Source organism: Anas acuta, chromosome 27 (assembly GCF_963932015.1).
Source record: "Anas acuta chromosome 27, bAnaAcu1.1, whole genome shotgun sequence".
In the NCBI taxonomy this organism is placed as follows: domain Eukaryota; kingdom Metazoa; phylum Chordata; class Aves; order Anseriformes; family Anatidae; genus Anas; species Anas acuta.
The window spans coordinates 459,099-482,608 of NC_089005.1; the positions used below are offsets into that span (position 1 = coordinate 459,099).

The 23,510-nt window shown below is 60.6% G+C and overlaps 1 protein-coding gene across 2 annotated transcripts; it reads right to left on the minus strand.

The window, feature by feature from the left end:
- Window positions 1-1,803: 1,803 nt before the first annotated feature.
- Window positions 1,804-22,708, minus strand: PLEKHA2 (pleckstrin homology domain containing A2). 2 transcript variants are annotated; one of them, XM_068662251.1, is made up of 12 exons: window positions 22,578-22,708; window positions 14,186-14,349; window positions 13,275-13,331; window positions 11,985-12,033; window positions 11,406-11,503; window positions 9,678-9,821; window positions 7,592-7,738; window positions 7,361-7,429; window positions 7,153-7,223; window positions 5,992-6,055; window positions 5,347-5,424; window positions 1,804-4,966 (listed from the first exon to the last, which is right to left on the minus strand). In XM_068662251.1, the coding sequence occupies exons 2-12, from the start codon at window positions 14,324-14,326 to the stop codon at window positions 4,634-4,636; spliced, it is 1,251 nt and encodes a 416-aa protein (XP_068518352.1). In that variant the 5' UTR covers window positions 14,327-14,349; window positions 22,578-22,708; the 3' UTR covers window positions 1,804-4,633. The 2 variants fall into 2 exon arrangements, with proteins under 2 accessions (XP_068518352.1, XP_068518350.1); XM_068662249.1 differs by lacking the exon at window positions 22,578-22,708 and adding an exon at window positions 18,755-18,912.
- Between the last annotated feature and the right edge of the window lie 802 nt (window positions 22,709-23,510).

Sequence of the window (23,510 nt, forward strand, 5' to 3'; positions counted from 1 at the left end):
AGCTCGGTGGCACCTTGCAGAGGCAGCGCTCAGAGCACGGCGCTGCTCAGTCTGACCCCAGCTACCTCCGGCAGGCTTGGGGCAGCAGAGAAGTGGGGCAGCCAAGGCTGGACCGAGCTCCCAAACCCTCTGAAGCTGGGGGTTTGGTGTTTCGGTGCTGCGCTCTGCAAGGAGCTGTGCTGAGGCTGAGGGGCTCCCTCAGGTCACAGCACGCTGAGCCCTTGGGGACAGGCCCTCAGAAAGGCAGCGCTGGTACAGGAGGCACCAACAGCTCACACGGGGATGCAAAATGTGCAAAATGCTGGAGCATCAAGAGAAGGCGCTGGGGGCTGCTGGGGTCCCATGCGCCATGCACAGCGTGCCCAGGAGCCGGCTCCCAGTGCTCCGGGGAGCTCGCACGTTTGCAGGGCAAACTGGCATAAAACACTTCCAAAACGTGACCTAGCAAGTCTGGTCTCCTCACCGTACCTCCATGCCAGCCGTGTCACCTGCTTGGAGGAAAGGCTTTTGAAAAAAAATCCCTTCAAACTCTCAAGGCAAGAGGGCAACGCACTCCTGTCAGAAATATTATCAATTCTTTCTCTACTTTGGGAAAAATCTCTACTGTGCTGCCTTCCTCAGTGCAGTTACGTGCTGCTCTGCTGCGTGAATCACCTCTGGTGTTTTCAGTGCAACACAACGCTTCTCATGGGCACCCACTCGTTCCTTAAGTAGATTTCTGATTCACTTTAACGGGGAACAAAGCTAGAAAAGCAGTCTTACATCAAAAGCATCCTTTTGATGGAGGGGTGGGGAAAAAGATAGTTGCTAGGGTTCTAAACCTGGGCTTTAAAAATAGGCACGTTGATGTTTTTGTTTCTAATGGCACTCATTCCCATCCTACACATGAAACTCCCCTGTGCACAACAGCAGCATTTATGTCCTGCATTTTTCCTGATGCCATCACAACTGCCCAGCCCACGGCGTCTGCTTTTGTCCTGCGCAGTGGGAAAAGGAGCGGAGCAGGTAGGAGACGAGTCTGGGAAGGCAGCATTCGAGCCCTTTGCAGGCATTTCTGCAGCAGCCTCCCTGCACGCGCAGCTTCCCTCAGCCCAGCCTCGACTCCCATCCGCGCCGTCTGCGGATCTCAGCAGCCACCCCTGCAGCATTTGCCCGAGAAACTCTGCAGCAAGTCTGTTTGCTTGTCTCATTCCTTGAAGGTATTAGGATTACTGCTAGTCCTCGATTGTGCTAGTTTGTTAGTAAAAAAAAATAATAAAAAAAATGCACCGCTTCTCCCAGGAATGCATCTACCCATCAACAAAACTGTGTTGGAAAATGGCGCAGCTCTCATGTGAAGCTCTCCAAACCTTTCTGTTTCTGTAGGATTGCTTCCCAGCTCCCAGCAACTGGGAAAAGTTTGCTCCCGTTGCACTTCTGCTGTTGTTTATGCCCCCAGCTGCAAGCGGTCGCAGCAGGGGTTTCCTAGGCTGGTCTGGGAGGAAGTTATTTCACAGCCTCCTCCTCTGTTGTCTATTTATTCAAGGAGTCCTGAAAAAAAGGAGATCCTGCTCCGCTCCTCGTCAACACAGCACAGACTGCAAACGGCCACGAGAAACGTGCTCAGCCAGACTGCGCTGGAAAATGTAATATTAAAAGGAAAAAACAGGCTTAAAGCAAGAGTTTTCCTGGGACACTTACCTGTGGAAGTGCTCAAGGTGAGTACGATCTGGGGGATCTCACATCAGCAGGGATGGCATTTGACCCCCCTCAGGACTCACAACCCAAAATACACAACACCCATGGACAGCTTGGAAAAGCAACTGGGATTTCCTTCTTTATTTAAAAACACGGGGCAAAAAAAGGGAGATCCATCTCCTGCAGCCAGCATTTACACGCGCGAGGCGGACGATGGGCACCACGGGCTGTGGAGCATCACCCAGCGAGGGACGCCGGTCCCTAAGAGCACTTGGAGCACGCAGCCAGCACTGACCGATGGCTGAAACCATTTGGGAGTTTTCATATAAAACAGCAAACCCATTCCTCACTCCGCTCTTTCCATACAAGACTCCTTGAACCCGCACTCGCTACTAAAGCAGGGAAAACTCGGCACAAGCTTCATTTCCCAAAGGGCCCACGCAGGACACGGGGCAGCCACCAGGGCGATGCATTCACCCCGACACCAGTGCCAAGAGCCAAACCTACAGGACGTGGGGCACTGGTTTTAGGAATCACTGCAGAGCCCCGAGGTCTGGCTGTGCTCCTGTCCGTGTTTCTGTCCGTCCTTGGGACAGGAGCAATTCCTGCAGGAGGGGGCCACCATCACGGATGGGGCCGGCTCTGAGCACGCTGCCTTTAGTCCCACGTCCACGTGCCACCGCCGAGGCCGTCGCGCTGTCCTGAAGACGGAGGGAGGGTGGGAATGAGAGATGGGGATGTTGCAACCACGCTGGAGCCACTGGTAGCTTCTCCTCCTGGATAATTAACCCTAATTGCGCAACGAGCTTCTGCTTTACCATCCCAGGCCCGAGGAAACTTTGCAATTATCAAGCAACAAAAATACTTGGTACTCTGTGTTTTTGAAGCCTTGCACAAAGTAACCATCGTCCCTGCGCGTTCAATGTTCTCCAGAAATGAGGTCAGAGCGCTGATATCACTAAGTGCTGTAACTTTATGGTTGACAGTCTTACCAAATTATTAAAACATTTTCGGAAACAGAACATCTAACTAGCCAAAGAGCAAGTCAGCCTAGAGAAAAAAAATTCAAACACTAGTGCAAATAAAGCAAAAAGGAACAGCGTAACCTAGATTTCTACAATTAAATAACAAATATTAACATTCTCCCAGTACCATTTGCATCGATTCCCACTCATTTTCATACTCTCAATTTTCTCCAGGATTTCCACACAAGCCCCCTGTGAGCCACCCTCGCCCACCGGGTTGGGGAGGCCCCGCTCGCTGCCTCACAGGCTCTATAAAGTGTACCTTCAGCTGCCCCTCACGGCCTAGAGCAGACCGCAGGAAAGCAAAAATAATGCCATCTGACAACGTACTGCTGGCAAGCCACGTGTTGGCCAACTGATTCTGTGAAAAACGAGAACGCCTCCACGTGCAGACCGCGCCTGCCCCAGGCACCGCCGCTGCCTCCCCTTCCTGCCGCGGGCACGGAGGTGTGGGTGTGAGCACAAACCTCCCCAAAGCCACCACGCTCTGTGCACAGCACGGCTGTGCAGGGCTGCTGTGAAGGGACAGGGGAGAAGACCTGCAGGGCACTGCAAGCTACGAAACTCCCCTCTGGCCTCGTCTCCAACACCAGGGCTCGGCAGATGCCCGAACCTCACGGGGATGTGCAGCGAGGCAGGTGATAAAACCCCGCTCGATCCCAGGCTGCCCGAGCTGGGTTAGAGCACAGAGACCTGGAAAAGGCAGGGACAAATCAGAGGTTTTGCTTCTGGGGGGCACGTTAAGCAGATTTTGCAGAGAACACGTAATGACAAAGAAATGGCAACGAGCACAGAGTGAAGGGAAGCCTTGCTAACTCCAGAGCCCTCCGTGCACTGCAGATATCGGGCAATCTCACTTCAATTTTCGATGTGCTATTTGTCACACCTCCTACATGAGCGCATTTGGTTATGGAAATGGCTCGCGTTGCTTAAAAAGGTGCTGCTCATTTTCATTTCAAGGCGGGTAAGAGGCCAGTTGGACGAGTCTTCCGAGTTTCATTAAACACTCGGCTTTTGTTGCTTTTTCTTAAAAGCCCTTCACCACTCAGGCACGTCTCTTTGGTGCCTAACTGCATGCAGTGCAGAACTGGAGACATACCTGAGGACACTCCTGCCCCCGGTCGCTGCGGCCCCGGCAGCCTGCCCAGGAGCAGCTCACAGCAAAAATCACTAAAACCTTGCAGAGGGCTTTGGGCAGGGAGTCTGCTGGAGCTTAGCAGTGGCGACAGATATAAAAAGAAGGAATGAAAAGCAAACAGATTTGCCAATACACCATTAGTCGAGCAGGGTAAAGAGCTGGTCTCCTGGAAAAATGTCATCAGCACTGGAAGCTGCAGCGCTTCCCCTGCGCCGTGGTGCAGCTCCCTGGCTGTGCCCAGGGAAGACTGAGCAGCACAAAAGGGGAGAAAAACATTTATCCAGAAACGAGAAAGGCCACCTCACTCCCCCCTTTCCTGCTTCTGAGCCCTCCTGCTGTTTCTTCCAGGGGTGTTTTTGGGGAGAAGTGATGCATTTGCTGCAGAGGACACCCCCCCACCAGCAGTGTGGAGCTGGCGCTTCGCACCCCGTGCAGGAGGCAGGCAGTGCCCGGGGTGGAGGCAGCTTGCCAAAACCCCAAACTACCTCAGCCAGCCCCTGCCAGACCACGGCCCCCGGGCTCACCGAGACACAACCGAGGGGCGAGCAGGATGGGAGCCCCGCTTCTCCCCATGGAGCACAGGCACCAGGGAGCGCGTCTGGCCCAGCCCAGCGCCGCACGGAGGAGCAGCAGTGGAGGAAAGGAGCCAAATCTCGTCCCAGCCGAGGCGATGGGGCAGGCGAGGTCCCAAGGGCTGGGCAGAAGTACCGAGGAGACCAGCTCGTCCAGCCCCACCAGCGGCCACGCGTCCCCAAGTCCCCGCGCCCTGCAGCCGCGGCGTGGCTCGGCGCCGTCAGACGTCGGAGGTCCGGATGCTTTCATCGTCCAGGTCGAAGGCGAAGGACTTCTCCTTCAGGTGCTGTGGCTCCGACCTGTGCCGCAGGCGCTGGCCCTGCGTGGCACCGACGTCGCGCTCGGTGAATGCCGGCACGAACACCGCGTCCCTCATCGGCACCGGCACCTCCGCCAGCGCCGGCTGCTTCCCCTCCGCCTGCGGCACCGGCGTCCACGGCTGCCAGGAGGAGGTCGAGGGGGCTTTGCAAAGCGCCTTCCTCTCCTCCGCCGGCTGCCTCTGCTGGGAAGGGGCCGGCTTGGTCATGGAGCAGGACCTCATGAAGGAGATTTCCTGCAGGGACAGACGCAGAGCGAGTGCCGGTTGGTTTTGTGTGTGAGCAGCTGCTGCGAGCAATTTGCAGAGCTCTGGGGACCAGAATTAGGCCCTCTGCACGCTCTGCAGAAAGGAAAGAAACGCTAAGCAAACAGCCTGAATTCAATGGGCCCTTGCCATCAGAAAGCTCCGAGAGCAGAGCAGGGCTCAGCCAGGGCCAGCCTGGAAGCTGAATCTCCCTTTTCAATCCTTTCCAAGGGACCGGCAAGCAAAGGCAGGGACGGTAGGGCAGGAACCTCACCTGGAAATGGGCTCACCAAGCGTTTACACAGGCCTGAAGCAAGCATCTTGTGAGTTAACATGATCGTTATTTGACACAAAACACAAATATGACCTACCCTGGGGCGGGTCTTCAGGGCCTGGACTGCCCCTGCGATGGCGCGGATCCAGCTGTGCATGTCCTCGGGGCTGTCCGCCTGCAAACCACAGCAGCCAGGAGTCAGCCCCCGTGCCTCTGCGAGCCTCCCAGCCCCACAGCACCGGGCACCACGGCCCCCAGCCCAGCTGCTGCTGGCTCCTGCTTGCTCAGAAGCGACCGCACCGCCCTGCCCTCGCCTGCAAAAAGTGTTGAAGGCAGGCGGTGGGGGCGGGTGGTGGCCACATCTGCAGCACGCAGCGCGTGCAGACACAGCCCTGCACGCCCGGGATGCTCATCGGATCGCCGCGTGCTCTTGTCTCTGCTTTTTCCTGCTCGCACAAGGAGCTGCTGTTATAAATAAGCCCCGGCGGAGAAGTGAAACCGCCCAGAGTCCTCCCCGCTGCCCGTGCCCTGAAGCCAGGCAGCCGTGTGCGAGCTCATCCACCGATGTTTGCTGGCTGAGGCTGCCGGGGAACATCCTGGTTAGAGGAGGGTGGCTTGCCTTGGCTGTCAGCACTGGAATTTACTGCCTAGCAAAGTAAACTCCAGGCCTGGCAATGCCCTGGCTTGCTGACCGCCTCCGCCCATCCTCGGCTCAGGAACCAGCTCCCTTCGGCTGCCCTACCTGGATGTAGAAGGTCCTGGAGCTCGTTATGATTTCAAAGAGGTTGTCCCGCATCAGGAGGTCACTGGGAACAGCAAGAAAGAGACAGTCACTACCTAGAAATCACCGTGGATAGCGAAACGCCAGAATGACCCTCACACCTACAGCGTGCTGGGGAAAAACACACCCAGGGCGAGCAATCTCATCTGATTTTGGTAACAAGAGCCCAGCTCCCCAGGGACCACCTCCATCCACAAACAGTTCAGCTCCCGCAGTTCAGCCTCTGTCCCCTCCCCAGACCCGGAATCCTCAGCCTCATTTTAAACTTGAATTCTTAAGAATAACTGATACAAAGCTGTAATTAATGAATTACATTTTTGCTCAAGCTAAAGAAGTTTGTTTTCATAGTTCATTTTCATTGCAAATCTTCAAGTTATTTGATTTTATCAGCGTTAGCTGCAATAAAATTGTTCCCAAGACGTTGTGTAGCCACCTGTGATAGTTTAAGGAATACGCCTGTACCCAGCTTTCAGCTGCTTTATGAACACCTTTGTTCTTCTGTCATATGATGCTATTTACTGAGCAGGGCCTCGTACTCCTTAATCTAGAGAGATAAGAGCTGTGCGAGCACGCCTCTGCCACAGAGATGACTATCAGCACGAGGAGGAGAACAGAGTGACAATATCCTGCATCCAGATTTCCCCAACCTGCCTGGGGAAGCTGAAGGAAGAGAAGTTTCTTAAGAGCAAACCAAAACCGGGATGTTTGAAGAATGTCTGGAGAAAGCAAGCTCGAGACACTTGGGAATAACGCAGGAGTGAACAGCAGGACGGGGGGAGCCAAAGGACCCGCTGTCCTGAGAAGGGGTCTCCTGCTGACCCCATTCCAGCCAGGGGAGGGTTTCCAGGGGAGAATGGGGGAATTCAGGATTGGGAGGGGAAGGGGTGGGAGATGGGGACTCTGGATGCGACTCCAAGAAAAAAAAAAAAACAACAAGGAGAAGCAACACATCCAGAATGCTTTCTGCTGAGGCCCGTATACTTCTCACTGCCCACCCCCAGGACCCTCTGGAGGGCTGCACAGCGCTGGGGGGGGCAAGCAGGAGGCGTTAGAGGGTTGTGAAACAGCAGCGAGCTGCAACGCGGGGTTACGGCAGGAGCAGGGCACGGGAGGAAGCATTACCCAGACTTGACCAGGCACTCGTGGGTCTTGCACACATCCTTCAGCAGGATCGAACGCAAGGGCTCCTTGTCCTGCGGAGACGAGAGGAGACCACGGTGGGCTGGGGCACCCCGCGGGGCTGCCGGTGCTGGGGTGTGCCTGGGAGCACCCCGTCCCCAGGGCTCTGCTCCAGGAGCAGCCGGACACAGGCAGGGTTTGGGCCGCTCACCTGCTCACACTTGTAGTAACTGATGGAAAATTCATCGAGGACGAAGTACCGGCGCTTCCAGCTCTTCCTCTGGAAAACAGATGAGGAAGCCCCTGGGTGCTGGGCCCTGCGCTCTCCCCGTGCCAGGGACATGCTGGGGGCCACCGGAGCACCCCTGAGCCGGGGGAAGCAGCAGCCCAGCTCTCACCCCATGAGCCCCCAGCACTCACCCCGCAGGCCCCCAGCACTCACCACGTTGCCCTGCTTCACGCAGTAGCCGCTCTTGATGGCGGGGGGCCCGGCGGGCGGCTTGGTGGCCGAGACAGGGATGTAGCTCTGCGAGCGCCGCAGCAGCGGGTGGGCGGCCAGGTCACTGCCCTCTGCCCCGTCCCCTCCGTTCTGCAAAGGAGAGCACGGTTACCCGGGGGGGCATGGAGAAAGCAGGGAGGGGAATTCCCTGATGGAAAGCTGGAGGGGAGGGCGACCCAGAGCGTGCCCTGAGCACAGCGCTGCATGCACAGGGCGAATTGCAGTGCCTGGACATGAGCATGGTAATGATCGAGAGGAGAGAGGGGTTTCTCTCATTGCATTTGGCTCACAGACAGCTGCTGGAGTACAGCTCACCACGACGGTGCCCACGTGTTAAAAACAGTGTTAAGAGATTGGAGAGGCTACGAAAAAGCCCTAGGGGGGACTCGAGGGCTGAGGAAATCCCTTGCAGCAGGGGAGCTGAACCTCATCAGCCCGGCTTATCTAACACTGAGAAGAGACTCAGCTGCAACAGAGAGGTCCTGGGGGAAAGGCAAGGTACGGGAGCTCTTTCATCTGGCAGAGGCAGAACAAAAACCACCGGCTGGAAACTGGAGCCAGACAAACCCAAGTTAGAAGGCAGGGAGGCTTTCCAGCCAGAGCAAGCAATCCATCACGGGCATAAACTGCTCAGGAGAGCCATAAAGTCTCCGCTCCACATTCTCACAGCCAAGCCAGCATTTCCCCGAAGGAAACCTCGATGTTTGGAGTTCGGGCAGAAAAACCCCACTGCCCCCAGCCAGCATCGCTGTGCTCCCCGCGGCGCCGTCCCTCCCCCCCTGCGGCAGCACAGAGGATGGCTCGAGATGAAACCTCTGTGCTCATCTCCTTCCCTCCTGCCCCTCCAACCCCTTCCTCCTGCTCTGAGGCTGAGGTTTGCGAATTGCCATAGCAGCCAGCCTTATATGGCACCCGCGCCTGAGCGAGCACCGCTGTGGTTAACCAGCGACCTGCCCCGCTCGGCTCCTTCCAGCACCTTCGGGGCAGCGTTTGGTTCCTCCAGGACAGAGGCGAGCAGCAGCTGGGCCGGCCCCAAGCTGCAGCCGGGCACCCCCAGACCTTTCCCTGGGTCGGCACCAGCCCCACCGAGCCGGGCAGCTCCGTGCCCAAACCACTGCCCCGGGCAGACCCAGGGGCTGGGGCGATGCTGCTGCGGGTCTGGGGGTGCAGCAGGAGCAGGGGTCCCCCAGCAGCCACCGAGCAGCCCAGGGATGGCACCATCCATCCCAGGGCAGGACCAGGAAACCGTGAGCGTGCCCAGGAAGCAGGGAGAGTTGCCATCTCACCCCAGGGCAAGCAGCGAGAGCGCAGAAAATAGCCCAGCGGCTGACGCATCACCTCCAAAAAAAGCTCCTCTGTGAAAGAAGAGTCAGGCGAGGGCTGAGGATGGAGCTCGCTGCTTCTGGGCAGGGGGAGCAGGGCAAGGCGAGCTCGCTGCTCAGGGGCACTGGGAAGGGGTGGCCGCGAGCCCCAGCCCCGTGCAGCCCCCACAGACAGGGAAGTGTGCGAAATCCCCACCGGCCCCTTGGCTGCTCCCATGGGGGCAGCAGAACGTGGCCCCCCCGCCCCAGGCACCTTGGTGCGGGATCTGGACCAGGTGGTGCCGTGGGGTGCCCAGGGGCAGCGGGTGCCCCCCTCCTCCTCACCCCTCCCCATCTCTTCATAATTCAGAGCGAGACAAAGCAGAGGTGCTCAAGGTGCTAAGTGCAGCTATTTATACAGCGAGTGGGAAGGTTTGGCAGGCACTGAGCTGGTTTCCAGAAATGAAAATGCAAACCAGCCTCCCGGCAGCCCACAGCCAGAACCTGCCTCCCCCCAGACCCCACATCGAGCAGTGCTGCCCCTTCACCCCAAAACCTGCTCTGAAATCCCGACCCCAGAGCTCCAAATCCCGACCCCAGCTGCAGCCCACAGGCTCACAAGGAGCAGCCTCACACCCCCGTGTGCTTCCTGCTGCTCTCGTGGCTCCCCAGGGCCGCCACCAGCAGGACCGGGCACTGTGGGAGAGCAGCACGGCCCCGAGGCTCACCTGGTTGATGGAGATGGGGGTGTGCACCACCACGCCCCCGATGATCTCGGTTTTGTAGGCAACCTGAGGCTTCCTATCCTGCGCCTGCGGCACCGCCGGGGGCTTCGTGATCTCTGCGGGCGGGACGCCACCGCCCTTGGGTACCTGCAGGGCAAAGGCAGAGGCTGAAGGCCACGGGGCTGCTCCAGGCACCACCACATCATCCTCCCCGCCTGACCCCAGCAATGGCCCTTTAAGAAGAATAAAGGGAGGCGACACCCCAATTAAGGAGGGACACCCCAATTAAGGCAGGCGCGGCCGCACCCGGGCGGTTCAGAGGAGGATCCCAGACAGGCGGTGAGTAACTCGGCATCACCTCGCAGGGCTCTGCGCCCGGCCTCTGCAGCCCGGCGCATCTCCGGGACACTCGCTCCTTTAATTTTCCCCACTCAGAGCTTCCAGCCACCAAACGGGGCTGAGCTGCAGCACGTCCAGGCATTATTTTACACCGACCGGGCAGGCTGCGTCTGCACGGCACAGGACAGCGGGCAGGGACGCGGCCCCCAGCTCCCAGCTCCTGCCCAGTTTCCCCCCTGTGCTGCTTCCCCCAGCTCTGGGAAGAACGGCAGGCGGCCAAGCTGCCCCCCCAGCCAGCACTCTGCTTCTCTACCAGCATTAACCGGGGGCTCCGGGCCACCCTCCTGCTCTCTGCAGGCAGCAGCAGCGGCTCAGCCCCGCAGCGGTGCTGGGGAGCCGCAGGAAGCGGTTTCACCATGGGGACATTGCGTATGGGCAGCAAGGAGAGGCAGGAACCGGGCAATGCGCCCAGGGCAAAGTCCCCGTGAGAAGCAGAAGCTGAACCTGGGTCTCGGCACTGGGAGGAGTGCCCAAACCACAGCCCCATCCTCCTGTCCCACGGGCATCACCCTGCACCGGGCACAAATGCCCCCAAGTCCAGGGTGCCCCCAGCCCTGCTCAGCGCACGGGGAGGGAGACGGGAGGCTGCCGGGGGTCTGAGCCCCAAAACTCTCCCCGCAGCCCCCCTGTGCCTCTGGGGACCGACACCAAGCCTCAGAAGCCGTCGCAGCACAGAGCAGCCTGAGGAAAGCCGGGCACGAGGATAAATGTGGGCAGAGGGAGGGGGCAGCCACGGTCTCCCACCCCGAGCCACTGCTCGCAGGAGGGTGGGCACAGGCACAGCGCATCGGCTCGAGGCAGGAGCTGCAGCCCCGGGCACCCCGCTGCCAGCCCAGGGCTCGGTTCCCTGCCTCCCACCCGGCCGTGGAGGTTTTGTCTGTGGACACGGCCACCCGAGCCCGTACAGGGGGCAGGCGGCACAAGCCGGAGCCTGTGCAGTCGGTTTGTTGGCGCCGGGTGCGAGGCTGTCACATCTCATCTGCCCGCAGAGAAAAAAAGAAAATCCCGGCCAGGCCCAGTCTTGCAGATGAGTTGCACACAGGGACTACAGCACAGCGCCGCAGCGATTTTAAACAAAGAGTACAAGGAACAAAGGTTACTCGACGAGCCCCAATCCTAAACTAGATTATCCATCGTGACTTCTCCTTGCATTTAATTTACAAGCTGTCACTGCAGGAGCTGGTTGCGTCCTGCCAGCATTAACCAGTGGCCGTGCTGATAACGCCGGGCACGCAAGGGCTGCGGTGCCCTGACGCTTCGGGGACACCACGGGGACGGGGACGTCTCCAGCAGAGACGGGCACAGCAGGAGCGAGGGCGCAGCACGACGTACCGTGATCTTGCTGGCCCGGTTGAGGGCCTCCACCCAGTCCTGCAGGTCTTTCTGATCGCTGGCTTGCAGGAAGTAGCGCTGAGATAACGCGTTGATAACTGCCAGAGAAGGGAAACAGAAGAGTCAGGGAACCCCGCTCGGTGCTCAGCGTTGTCAGAACAAACGAGTGTGTGCACGCAGACCCCAGCAGGGTCTGGGAACCTCCTTGGGGACGGGTCCCCCTGGCCCTGCAGCAACGCTGCCTGCTGCATGTGGGCCAGGGGAAGCTCTCGGGGAACCTCAGCACCGCAGCACCGGGGATGTTTCGGGTTGCACAAGCTCTGGAGGAAGCAGCCACGGGCCCTGCTGTGCCACCAGAGCTGCCCCGGTGCTCCCCACCATCCTGGTGGGCTCCGCAGCACGGAGAAGGCAGAGCCCCTCGGGGAGCACACCCAGGGGGGGACACGCTGCGTGCTCCGGTCGCTGTGTGGGGTCACAGCCCCCGTGGTAAGGCACTGCCCAGGCAACGCTGCTCCTCTGGGACAAGCGTGTGCCCGTGCTGCCGCTTCCCCCACGCCCCACTGCTGTCCCCGGGCTTACCGAAGCAGAACGGAGTTTTCGGTTTCTGTTTCGGGGTGGCGACGCTGACCTGCGACAGAGCAGACAGAAGAAAAAATGCAGGATAACCATGAACGCTAACAACGTGCCCGAGAGGTGGAAGTTTCCATGCATGTGCACAGGACCACGGGCAAGCTGGCGCTCCCCAGGCACCGGCCGTGCCCCCGGTGCCCGCTTTGCTCGGCCAGCAGCCCCCCCTGCTCCCCGCCGCCCAGGCAGGCTTTGCAGCAGCACCACTGCACGGGAAGCCTCCTGCCCCCGGCACCGCGCAGCCCACAGGAGGGCAGCCCCAAGGGAAGGTCAGCACCAGCCCGGGCTTTCATCCCCCGCCAGCCCCCCGAGGCAGCGGCTGCACTGCGAAGAGCAGAAAGCTTTCAAGGGCCTTGGAGTGCGTGTTCCTGCCGGACCAACATTGTCGCTCTTGTCAGCAATTAAGAAAATTGAAGGAAAATAGCAGTGGTTTCTCCCTAAAGAGCAGGAATCGTTTATATAAGAATAATATTCCCCGGGGCTCCAAGCACAGCATTCATGGAGTATTTATTCTGACAGGCTTCCTCCTTCCGAGCCAGTCTATAATGCTTTAAATATGTTTTCTCAAGCAAAGCTCCATTTTTCTGGCGTATTTACAGCTGGTAGTTAGAGCCACGGGCATAACCCAGTCCTGCAGTTTGTGACCAAATGCCGTCCTGCAGCAATTTTCAAACAGACTAAAACCTATATAATTTATAAGTGCGGCTCTTTCTGAAATGGGGAAGGCTCAGCCTCCCAGCATTGCTTCATCTGAGCTTAATTTATAAATCATGATTCAGCAGGAACACGGAGATCTGTTCGATTCTCTCCTGGCTCCGATGCTGAGCGGGACGCGGCGCAGGGGCAGGACGCAGCTGCACAGAGCCGTGCCCGCAGCTCTGTGCCACCAGGCTGCGGGGCAGTTTTGGGGTTTTGCAGCGTTTTTGCCTGACAGCGAGAGGAACCATGGGGCCATCCCCGTTCCCATCTCCACGGCACCTCTCGCAGGGCTTGGGCACGTCCCCGGCCGGTGCAGGCTGCAGCGGGGCTCGGTGCCCCAGCCCCAGGCACTGCCAGCTCCACTGATGCCGTGCTCCCATCCGGCCCCGGCCCCCGGCCCCTTCCTCACCGCAGAGCGGTTCCTCTTCCTCCCACGCCCCCGAGGCACGCAGCGGGGATGGGGACGGGGCAGGATCGCACCTCTCCTGGGAGCACTGCGGGGTAGGGGGATGGCACAGGGCACCCCCGCCCCCCTGCCCTTACCTTGGAGATGTAGGTCAGCTGCAGAGATCCAACAGCACCCGCACCGATGGCCAGGTTCTGCAAAAACAAAACGAGCAACGGGAGTGAAACGAGAGGGAGAAGGCAAGAGGTGAGCCAAGCTCCCCCAGCCCTGGGGAGATGCCCATGGCAGCCCCAGCCCATGGCTATTGGGGCCGGGCAGAGGAAGGAGATGCTGCTGCAGCTTGGGGCTGCTCGTGCAGCCCAGCACGTGCACATAGGAGCTCCGGCTTTATTTTCCTTGGATGCGACATCCAAAGAGATGCAGAGTTCAGGACTGCTGGTGACCCAGGCTGGTAACAGATGTAATCCCACTGCACTGCTGCTTCCTCAGAAAGCCCAGCGCAGGAACCAGCCCGGGCTACTTGGGAATGACAGATTGCTTCCAGATGGGGCCAGGCTCAGCACCGCCGCGGCTCCGCAAGCCAGCAGCTTCATCCCGAGCAGGGAGAAACCCAAAGCTTCCCTGCAGACTGCACCAGGCTTTGGATGAGGCGGCAGGAGTGGAAAATTCAACCCCAGGCTTGGAAAACAAAACGAGCCCAAGCAATAGATGGGGGGAAAAGCCCTACCCCTGCGCTTCGTGCTGCTGTCAGGCAGAAAGCATTTCCCTCAATTAAACCGCAGCGGAACAGGCACAAACGTGACACGCTGCTGTCCCCGACACCAGGCGTGCCCTCACCAGCCTGCTCACTTTTTATATTTTTATATCCCACTTTTTTGTGTGTGGAGAAGGCCTCCTTTCTACATCACTGACTACACCACGCAGAATCCGTGCCGGGGGGGTCACCCTGGGAGAGAGACCGGGCTTGTGGCTGGCAGTGTGGCACAGCGAGGGGACCCCCGTGCCGGGCAGCTGCAGGGAGGGACCCAGCGAGAGCACGGAGCCCTACCTGCGGGTTGTCCATGTACCACAGCAGGCAGTTGGCCTGGGTGTCCAGGATGAAATACCTCCGCAGAAACTTGCCGCAGGTCTCATTTTCCTCGATGTCCAGGAACCCGCAGATACGGTTCTGTCGGTCCAGGTACGGCATGCCGGGCTCCTTCTGGCATCACCCTGCAGAGGGACAGGGCAGGGGAGAGGTGGGTTCTCTGCTTGTGCCCTGCTCCCCACCTCCGTTAGCTTCAACCCCTCCTGGGTGAGGGCTCAGCCCCCAGCTCGCAGCACAAAGATGCCAAAAGGGAGAGGGAAGAGAGAATCTGCCGGGACTGATCCAAACGGGTGTGCCGGCTGCCCCCTCAGTGAGGAATGAGGCCTTGCAGAGATGTGCCCACCACCCCAGTGAAGGGTGCTGGAAGGGCGCAGGAGCCTGCACAAGGCTCCCGAGAGCAGCCGGGGAATCCACTCCTCATCCCGTCCCCCTGCGGCGCATCCCACGGCCACCGGAGCTTCCTGCAGCTCCCATTTCTCAAGCTGTCCCCAGCTCCCAGCCAAACTTCTGCTGCCTCTCCCAGGCCTCCTAAACACACGGCCCAACACAGTCAAAGCAAAATGAAACTGTCCCTCCGTGCAGTCACGCTGTGGGGAAGCTGCCAGACGAACACAGAAGTCATCCAGCACGCTTCTGTGGCAAGGAGGGGGTGCCAGCGTGACGGCCCCGGGTGCAGGCAAGAGCTGGGCAAAACAGAGCAGCGAGCAAGGACCGAAATAGCTCAGCAGAGGAACTGCAGGAGGCTGGACACCAGGGTGCCTGCAGGAACCACAGATGGACTCGATCACCGCACGCGGCTGAACAAAAGCTCGCTGGCCCTGCTGCACGGCTCCGGGCGTGCTCGGCACGGCGTGGCTCTCCCCAGGCTCTGCAGCCAGCACCAGCAGCGTCCGCAGGGCAGGGATGGACCACGCCGAGGGGCAGCCCCGTGCCCCAGCACGGCCCCTCCAGACGGGGCAGAGCAGCCACAAAGGTCCCCGGGCAACGCAAGGCCCCCGGGAACTGCCAACAAAAAATAACCCCGCGGCAGGCTGCGCGCTAGAGAGAGCCCGAGCACACTCCCAGGAAATGGAAAACAATCTGCAACTCCAGCAGAAAATGTGTGCAGCCAGGATGCGGAGTCAGCAGGGAAAACAATGACCAATGTCCACGGGGCGCAGCCGTGTCACCGGGGCTGCTCAGGGCACAAACCCTCTGCAGCGCTGCTCCTCAGCTCGAGGCACAGCCCAGCGCCTGCCACACGGGCAGCACGGGGCCAGGGTGCGTGCGAACGGACTCTGCTCGTGTCTCCTGCGGGAGTTAGACGTGGGCGAGACTCAGCATCGCTCTCGGTCACCCCACGGGAGCAGCAGCCACTTTGACTCAGCGGCAGCGGGTGCGCGTTGCCACCGCTCACATCTGCAGCACCCGCCCGCTGCGCACCACAGCCACGGGGAGGGGAGCCCGGTGGCACCTCGTGCCACTCTGCTGCCCGTCGGACCAGGTCGCTGTCACTTCCAGCCCCGCGGCAGGAGCAGGACCAGCACAGAGACCCGCGGACTGGCCAGGCACGGGCTGCAGCTCGGGCAGAGCCCCCCCAGCCCCGGTGACAGGGGACGGAGGCAGCGGTTACCGAGAGGATGCGCGCTGAGCTTGGTGCGGTTTGTCCGGTAGAAAAGGAGGTGACTCGTGCAGGTGGCAGAAGAGGAGGCTGCACAAATAAAAGATGTCATGCAGAAAAGGAGGAAATACTATTTTTGAGCTGAGTAGCTGCAGTGGAGCGGGGCCCGGAGTGGCAAGTGTTGTGCAAGAGCTGCGGTGCAGCTGCAGAGGTAGAGGTGGCAGCGCACGAGGCAACCTGGCGTCAGCGCCTCGGCGTCACGTCAGCGCTCCAGAGATGGGTATCGAGGCTGTGCGCGGGGGGAAGCTGCCCCGCTGCAGCAGAAAGGATTGCTTCAAAACAACACGGCGGGCTGATGCAAAGGTTATGTGGGCACTTCACATTTCGCTGCTTTTTTGTGGGTTTATTTTTGTGGGGTGGGGGAGCGCACATAAAACAGATTCCCAGCCGACTTCAACCGTACTAATACATTCAGACCAGGTTTCTTTAATCACCTCCTGCTGCTAACAAAAATCCAGAGGTTTCTGCTTATGAAATGGAAGAGAAAGGTGTGAGGTGGGGCGCAGCACCACCTGGCTCTGGCAGGCAGCTCAGGGGCGAGTCCCCAGCTCCTCGTGGCTGCGGTGCCGGACCCCCGGGATCCCTCCCGTGGTTCCTTATCTCCCCCCTCGCCATCCTGGATTAGCAGGGGCTCGATGAAAGCACGCAAAGCAGCTCAATTCTTCCGTGCAAGCTGACCTCAGATTGCACTTGGATATGCAAAAATCATCGGGCAGAGGAGATAACGATCGCTCCAAACTCTGCCTTCCGGACTGCGCTGCTCTCAGCGAGCAGGAATCTTCCCCATCCCTCCTAGGGGCCGTGCCGCTCCCCGGCTGCTCCCAGCCCCTCGCAGCACATGGGCAGCCTGGCTCCTTGCGGCCGCTGGGAATTCCATTTTCCCATAGGAAAATGACAAAAGTAGCAGCTCCAGCTCTGCCAGGATGTGGGTATTTGGTCCTCCTGCTCGGGAACTCCACAAGGGCCAGAAAAAGCTCACTTTACACTAATGTTTACTATTTACACAGCGCTTTATAAACTCAGAGTCATAAATATTTGTATGCAGGACCCAAACTTGCCTTTGCCATAGGAAGGACACAAGACTAGATCTGGGGGGGGGAAGAGTAGGAGGGATTGAGCAGAGAATCAGAAAGTGATCACTGTGTAGGAGTGCTAACGAGCCCTGCAGCCCTCACGGGAGGAGGTGCTCGAGTTTCAGATGAGACCCCTGATGGAAACCTGGGCGCTCGAAGCTACGATTTACCACGATGCCAGGGCCTCATTCGTGCAGGCTAACCTGCTGTCCAGCCACAGCCCAGAGACCCTCCCAAGCACTGCACTGACCCAGGCTCTCAGCTTCTCGTTCCTGGATCCAAACCAAGAACTGATGCCATCCTGCAGAGCGGCACAGCGAGGGCTTCCAAGGCTCTCCGCAGCCTCAGAGCTGACTGGCTCACCAGCACTGCCCAAGCCCTGGTGCCCCACCAAAAGGTACAGCCAGCCCTTCTCAAGCTCGGTTGATGGGATGACAAGAGCAATCGAGCTACAGAGATTTGCAGCAAAACGAGGTGCCAAACCCCCTCCCCTTGTATTCCGAGGTGGAGGCACGCCGCTGCCTTTGCCCCCAGGCGGGCGGGGAGCCGTCCTGATATGCAAACCCTGTTATGTGGCTCCTGTTGGCTCCACGGCCTCACGTGCGGCTGCAGTGCCAGACTTTCCAGGAAGCACCCCCAGGACGCCAGCACCGCCCCACCACGGCTGCCTGTGCCCTTTTGTACCCCGCTCTCAGGGCGCAGCTCCAGCCACGGCAGCGCTGCCCGCGGAAACCTGGCAGCAGGAAGGCGCCTGCAGAGCTGCAGCCCTGAGCACCTCGGAGGTGCAGGCAAATCCTCGGCACCCCGCTCTGCAACGCAGCCCGCTGTGCCTGCAGACGGTCACGGCATCCTCCTCCTCTCCCCGCCCGTCTGTCCAAGCTGCCCCGGTGCCACTCTGGGTGTGGGACCTGCGCCCGTGCGCGCAGGGCTGAGGCGCGGCGGTGGCTGCGCCACTTCCTTCTACCTGCCCTGCAGAGCAGTTCCCAGAGCTTGCCCCATCGCCGTCTGTCTGGTGGCAGGCACACAAGGCAGAGACGGCGCAGGAACAGCCCAGCGACTCCCTCCTGCTCCATCCAGACGTGCCTTAATGAAATCATGAACCTGTTGAAAGCAGGCTGGGAGCAGCGAGGGTTCGCTTCGCCGTTTCCCCACGCAGCCTGGGGAGCACACTTTAAATAACCGCGGATCCGATCCTCTCCGCGCTTCTGCTGCCCAATCCTTGCAGCACAGCCCCGCAGCAGGGACCGCTGCGTTCAGCACCCCCAAAGCTCCCCGCAGGGCCCCAAAACCGCGAGGCGCCGCGGCAGGAGCAGCCCCCGCCGCCCCCTGCCCACAGCCCCCGGAGCCTTGGGGTGCGGGACCGCGCCGCGACCCCCCCGGCAGCAGCGAGGCCGCCCCCAGCGCATGGGGCCGATGCCGCCAGCCCCGCGGGGGGAGCTTCTGCAGCGCCCCCCCCGCCGACGGCCCGGACCCGCGGGGGAGTCCCCGGGACAGCGCCGACCCCCGGGGAAGGCGCCCGCCCGCCCACACCCGGGCACCGCCAGCCCCGACCCCGCTCCCGGGAAGCCCCCTCGGGGGGCTGGGGGGGCTCTGCCGGGCAGCCCCAGCCGGCAGCGGCGGGATACGGGGGATGGGACCCCGGGATGCTGGGGGTCCCCGCGCTGCCCCCTCCCCATCCCCGCCCGGACCGGAGGGGCTGCAGGGGGGGCGCTGCCCCCAGGCACGACGGTGACGCCCCCGCGACCCCCCCACGGCCCCGCGAGGCGCTGCCCCCCCCCCGCCGGGCCCCGCACTCACCCCGCGGCGTTCCTGGGCTGCGCCCCCCGCGCATGGCCGGGCCGGGGGCTGCGGGCTGCGCGCACGCCGAGGCGCGGAGGAGGGCCGGGCGGCGGAGGGGGTGTGCCCGCGGCTCCGCCGTCGCTTTTTTCCGGGTTAATTACGCCTCCCATTAGCAAACCCGGCCCCGGATGTGAGTGCGGGGCGGCGGGCGCCCCGGGGGCCGTGGGGGGGCCGCCCCGGCACCCATCCCGCACCTGCGGCGGCTGCGGAGGGCTCGGCCCCTGCCCCTGCCCCGACGGCCCCCTCCCGGCACCACCCCCCCGAGCCGGCGCCCCTCTGACCCCCCCATCCCTGCGGCTCCGCGGGCGAGAGCCCGGTCCCCCCCCCGACCCCACCTCCCCCGGTCAGAGCCGCGACCCCAGCCCCACGGGCAGCGTCTGCACCACCAGCTCTGGCGCTCAGGATAACGGGCAGGTCCTGGGCTGAGAGCGCTTTTAGGGGCAGGCACCCCCGGGGGGTCCCGTCCTCAGGTCAGGCCTCAACCCGACAAAGTCCCGGGGCTTCCAAACCCCGCGGGGCACCGCGACTGCTCTGCAAAACCCCTCCCACGGCCCCCCAGGGCAAAGGCTGTTGTCAGCCCCTGCAAGCACAGCCTGCGTCTCCAAAGGGGAGCTTCCCCCAATTCCCTGTCAGACCCGACTGCCCCCCCGGTTTTGTTTAGGTCGAAGCATGCCTGCAAATGGAAGTTCCTCGCGTGCTTTCACAGCCATCCGAAAACGCAGCCAGATTTCTGTCTGCGCACACGCAGCCCACACAAAGCCACCGTGGCACCAGCAGCACGGCTGCTGGGAGGGAGCGAGCACCCGGAGGGGTCGGTGCATCGCCCTCGTGGGTGTGGAGGGTGCCCAAACCGCAGAGCTCCGCTCCCAAAAACACCCTGGGCGCCCTTGCAGCAGGTGAGGTCTCCGGCAAGCCAGCAGTGAAATCTGCGAAGTTACCCATGTGTTACAGCATCTAACACAGCCCTGCGGTTCTCCCTCACCCAGGAAAAGTTGCAAAAACGAAGCCTGGAGTTAATAACTGATGTTTTGAGACAACAGCACTGAGAACAGCGTGAGTCACCGCTCCGCTTTGGGATGAAGTCTCAGGGTCGCTGCCTGGAGGGAGGCTGCTCCTCACATTGAGCAGGGGGCAGCCCATCATAAAGGGCCTGCAGGTGCTGCCTGGTCACCCAGAAAACCTCACAGCTGCATCAGTCTGGCACTTGTTAGTCACTTGCCGAGCCTGTCACTCGCTCAGGAGGCTGAATTAGCACAAACTCAGCAGCGCTCCCACGCCCAGGGGCAGCTCTGCAGAGCCCCTGCCCGGACACAGGCAGCAGCAGGACTTGCTTCTGGGCAGTGCAAATAACCTGGTCTGCAGCTCCACGCACCTCACTGCTGATGCATCTGGGGCATTCTTGCCTTTGCATATTTTAAAGCAAAACTCAAGTCTGAAGATTCGGTGTCAGGCATTAGATTTTTTTTTTTTTTCCTCTCCAAGAGCAATTGCAGAGTTCAGAGCTTGTTGTGTGAAGTGTTGTTAAGTAAACACATTGCCTCAACCCCGAGCATTTCCTATGGCCTGGGTCATTTTTAGAACAAAGTTTTTTTTTTTCCCCTTCCATGTTACAGAAGATTGCCCAAATGCTGTTACTGAAACCATGTGTGTTCATTTCTGTGTGACTGCGCTGTGCCCGTGTCACCGCCTCAAGCGGCTGAAACCACAGTCTGTCACGGCCCAGGGCCGCCTCTCAGCCCGTGCAGAGGCAGCGCTGCAGCACAGCAGGCGGGGGCCGGGGGCAGCTGGACTTGAAGCATGTGCTTGAGCACGGCCTTGAACAGGGACGAGCTGCCCAGCTCGGGTTCCAGTTCCTGCAAAAGCCTGGCCTGGGAGAGAGGCCGCCGGAGCTCACCAGGGTGGATTTGGGGAGCAGGAAGCCCGTGCTGCATGGTCAGGACAGTGTGGGCTCCCACCACATGGGAGGCGCCCCGGAAAGCCCCTGCTTTCTCTGGCCGATGCTGTTGCTGCATCTGGCCCTGAAGCACTTTCTCCCCACGCGAGCGAAACCGATGCCGGTGCTGGGCCGGTGCTGCACGCAGCGCACCTCGCCCAGACAGTGCAAGTGGTGCTTTCCCAGCACTTCGGGCAGGAGGCGATTTTCCCAAGAAACTTCATCCTGGGCTGCTCTGACCGGCTGCTTCCCCCTCCTGCCTCCATCCAAAGCGCAGCATCCAGCCCGATTCAATGCTCGGTGCAGCTCCCCTCGCCATTGCAGGCTGACCGCAGCCACGTGCCCGAGGAGCAGCCGGCCCTCCCCGCGCTCATCCACCACCCCCCGCTCTTGCCCCACAGGGGACAGTGCGGCCACACACCCTGCTGGGAGCCACAGCCCCAAACACATCACTTATTACATCAGGAGGAAAGAACTGATGACCTCCCTGCACATCTGCAGCTGCCAGCACTCGCAGGGAGCTGCCGGCAGGGCCGTGCGTAACCACAAGCCGATCCGCGCAGGGGGGCTCCAGCAGAGCAGGATTTGGGCATTGCCCCTCGTGGACCTCTCAAGGGAAGGATCTGCTGGCACGCTCCTCCTCGTGCTGCCCAGCTGCCCGCACAGACGCTGCAGCCCCTCACACCCAGCCTTGCCCAGCTGCAAATGCCGGCATGTGCAGTCTGAATGCACCCAGCGCTCGCTGCAGGGCTTCTGAGGGTGTTATGAGAAAGGAACCAAAACCTGAAGCATGAAAACCACCAGTTATGGAAAGGAAGGCCACAACAACTGGGTTATACTTAGATTCAAAAAGAAGAAAAGTGGGGGGGAAGAGCAACCCTGCTGCCTCAGAGCCGGGCGAGGTTCGGGGCCAAGCCCAGGCACGCTCAGCTCTCAGCCCTGGATGCCCACCAGCCCGCTGCCCGCTCACCCACTTCCACCCACGTTGTGCCTGTGTCACAACACGCACAGAGGGGCACAGGCACACTGAAATGCGAGCGCAGAGTGGTGGAGGCACGCTCAGAGCTTCAGCGCCGGGATTTCAGCGCAGCCTCACCCATAGCCCTCATCCGCCCCATGCCTGTCCTCTCCTCCCCACTGCTCGCTGCCTCTCTGGAAAGACCAGTTCCTGGCCGCTGCCTCCAGTCTGCCGCTGGTTGTGCTGGTGGGGAGCTCCCCGAGCAGCCAGGCGGCCCTGCAGGCTCAGGGCATCCCTCCCAGGGGCTGCACTTTTGGGGGGCTGCGCTTTGTTGGCACGGTGTGGGCTGGGAGCGGCGATCCCCTCTGGAGCTCCCCCAGCCTCGTCCTGCCAGCTGCGGCGTCCCCCCATCCCTGCCCGCCCTGCAGAGACTAAACTGTTCCACGGGGTATTTTTATACCAGGGCATCTTCTGCAGACCTTGTGACTCGCATCAGCGCCTGGATCTGCAGCAGCTCCGTTTCCCTGGGCCGTCACATGGCAGCCGGTCACGCTGCTGCTCTTCCTTTATCTGGGGGAGCCTTCAGCGCTCCTGATGCTTTCAATACATTTTGCTGCTGCAGCCTCTCCGGGGGTGCGAGCAGCCCCCAGACCTCACAGGAGACCCTCCCCGGTAGCAGCGAGGGCCAGCAGGGCTCTGCCCTACCAGAGGTCCCCACACCTCCCCAGCCCCCAGGGGAAAGCATCCCTTGTGCTTTTGGAGGCTGTGGGCAGGAGCAGGGCCCCGTGGTGCTGCTGGGACACCCCCCAGCCCACAGCAAGAGCGTGGCCCCGAGCATCACCCGAACAGGGCTCAACATCCCTGCTCTCCGGGATTTCTGACCCTCTTACCCTGCAAAATTCACCGGGTGGGTTCAGGGGCGTCCTGCAGCGGTGAGTTCCACAGCTGGATCCGAGCACGCCACATTATTTCTCCTCTTCTGTTTGAACTTGCCCTTTTTGGTTTCAGTACCTGTTCCCTTTTTTCTCACATTATGACTAAGGGAAACTCCCCGCAGACTGCTGTGCTGGAGCAGTGGCAGTGCTTTCAGTCAGCAGTTTGCCGTCTCGCCCTGCATCACATTTCTTGTGGCCACATTCCCACTGCCCGCTCCGCACTCCCAGACATCCCGGGCTCTCCTCCCTTCTCTTTCCTCCTTGTTCTCATTCCTCACTTCTAACCCTCCCTTCCACAAGGCAAAGCAGCACCAAGTACTCCGGGGCTCCTTTCCAGCAGCACCAGGAGCTGGGCAGACACCAGCCACGGGACCAGCCCCACGTCCACGCTGCCCTCTGAGGGCTACGGGGCCGGGAGGATTAACCTGGGAGCTCACAACCCCAACAAGCCCCAAGCACGAGACAGCCCCAAACCACTGCTTGCTGTCAAGGGCTGAGCAGCACAGAGGAGAGGAGGTTCTCCAAACCTGGCTGAGGCTCCGTGGACTTTCCCACAGATGCTATCAGCCACCACAGCACAGCACTGGTGCTTGCTTGGCTCAGCACAGGCACTTTCACATTCATAAGCATCAGACAATGAAAATAACAAGAAAAGTGGTTTGCTGCCTGGTACCGGATCCCACAGCATCCACCAGCGAGCCTCAGGAGCTTTCTCCTGACTAAGATCCAGCCGAGCTTCCCATGAAGCTGCTCGGGGCTGGAGCTCCCCAGCATCCCACAGCCCCCAGCTGCACCTCACCCCCTCCTTACCTCAGCCAGGCACTGCTTTTCTTCTCTTTAGTCTACAAAATCTGCTGAGCCAATCTGTGCCTTCATCAGAGCAGCCCA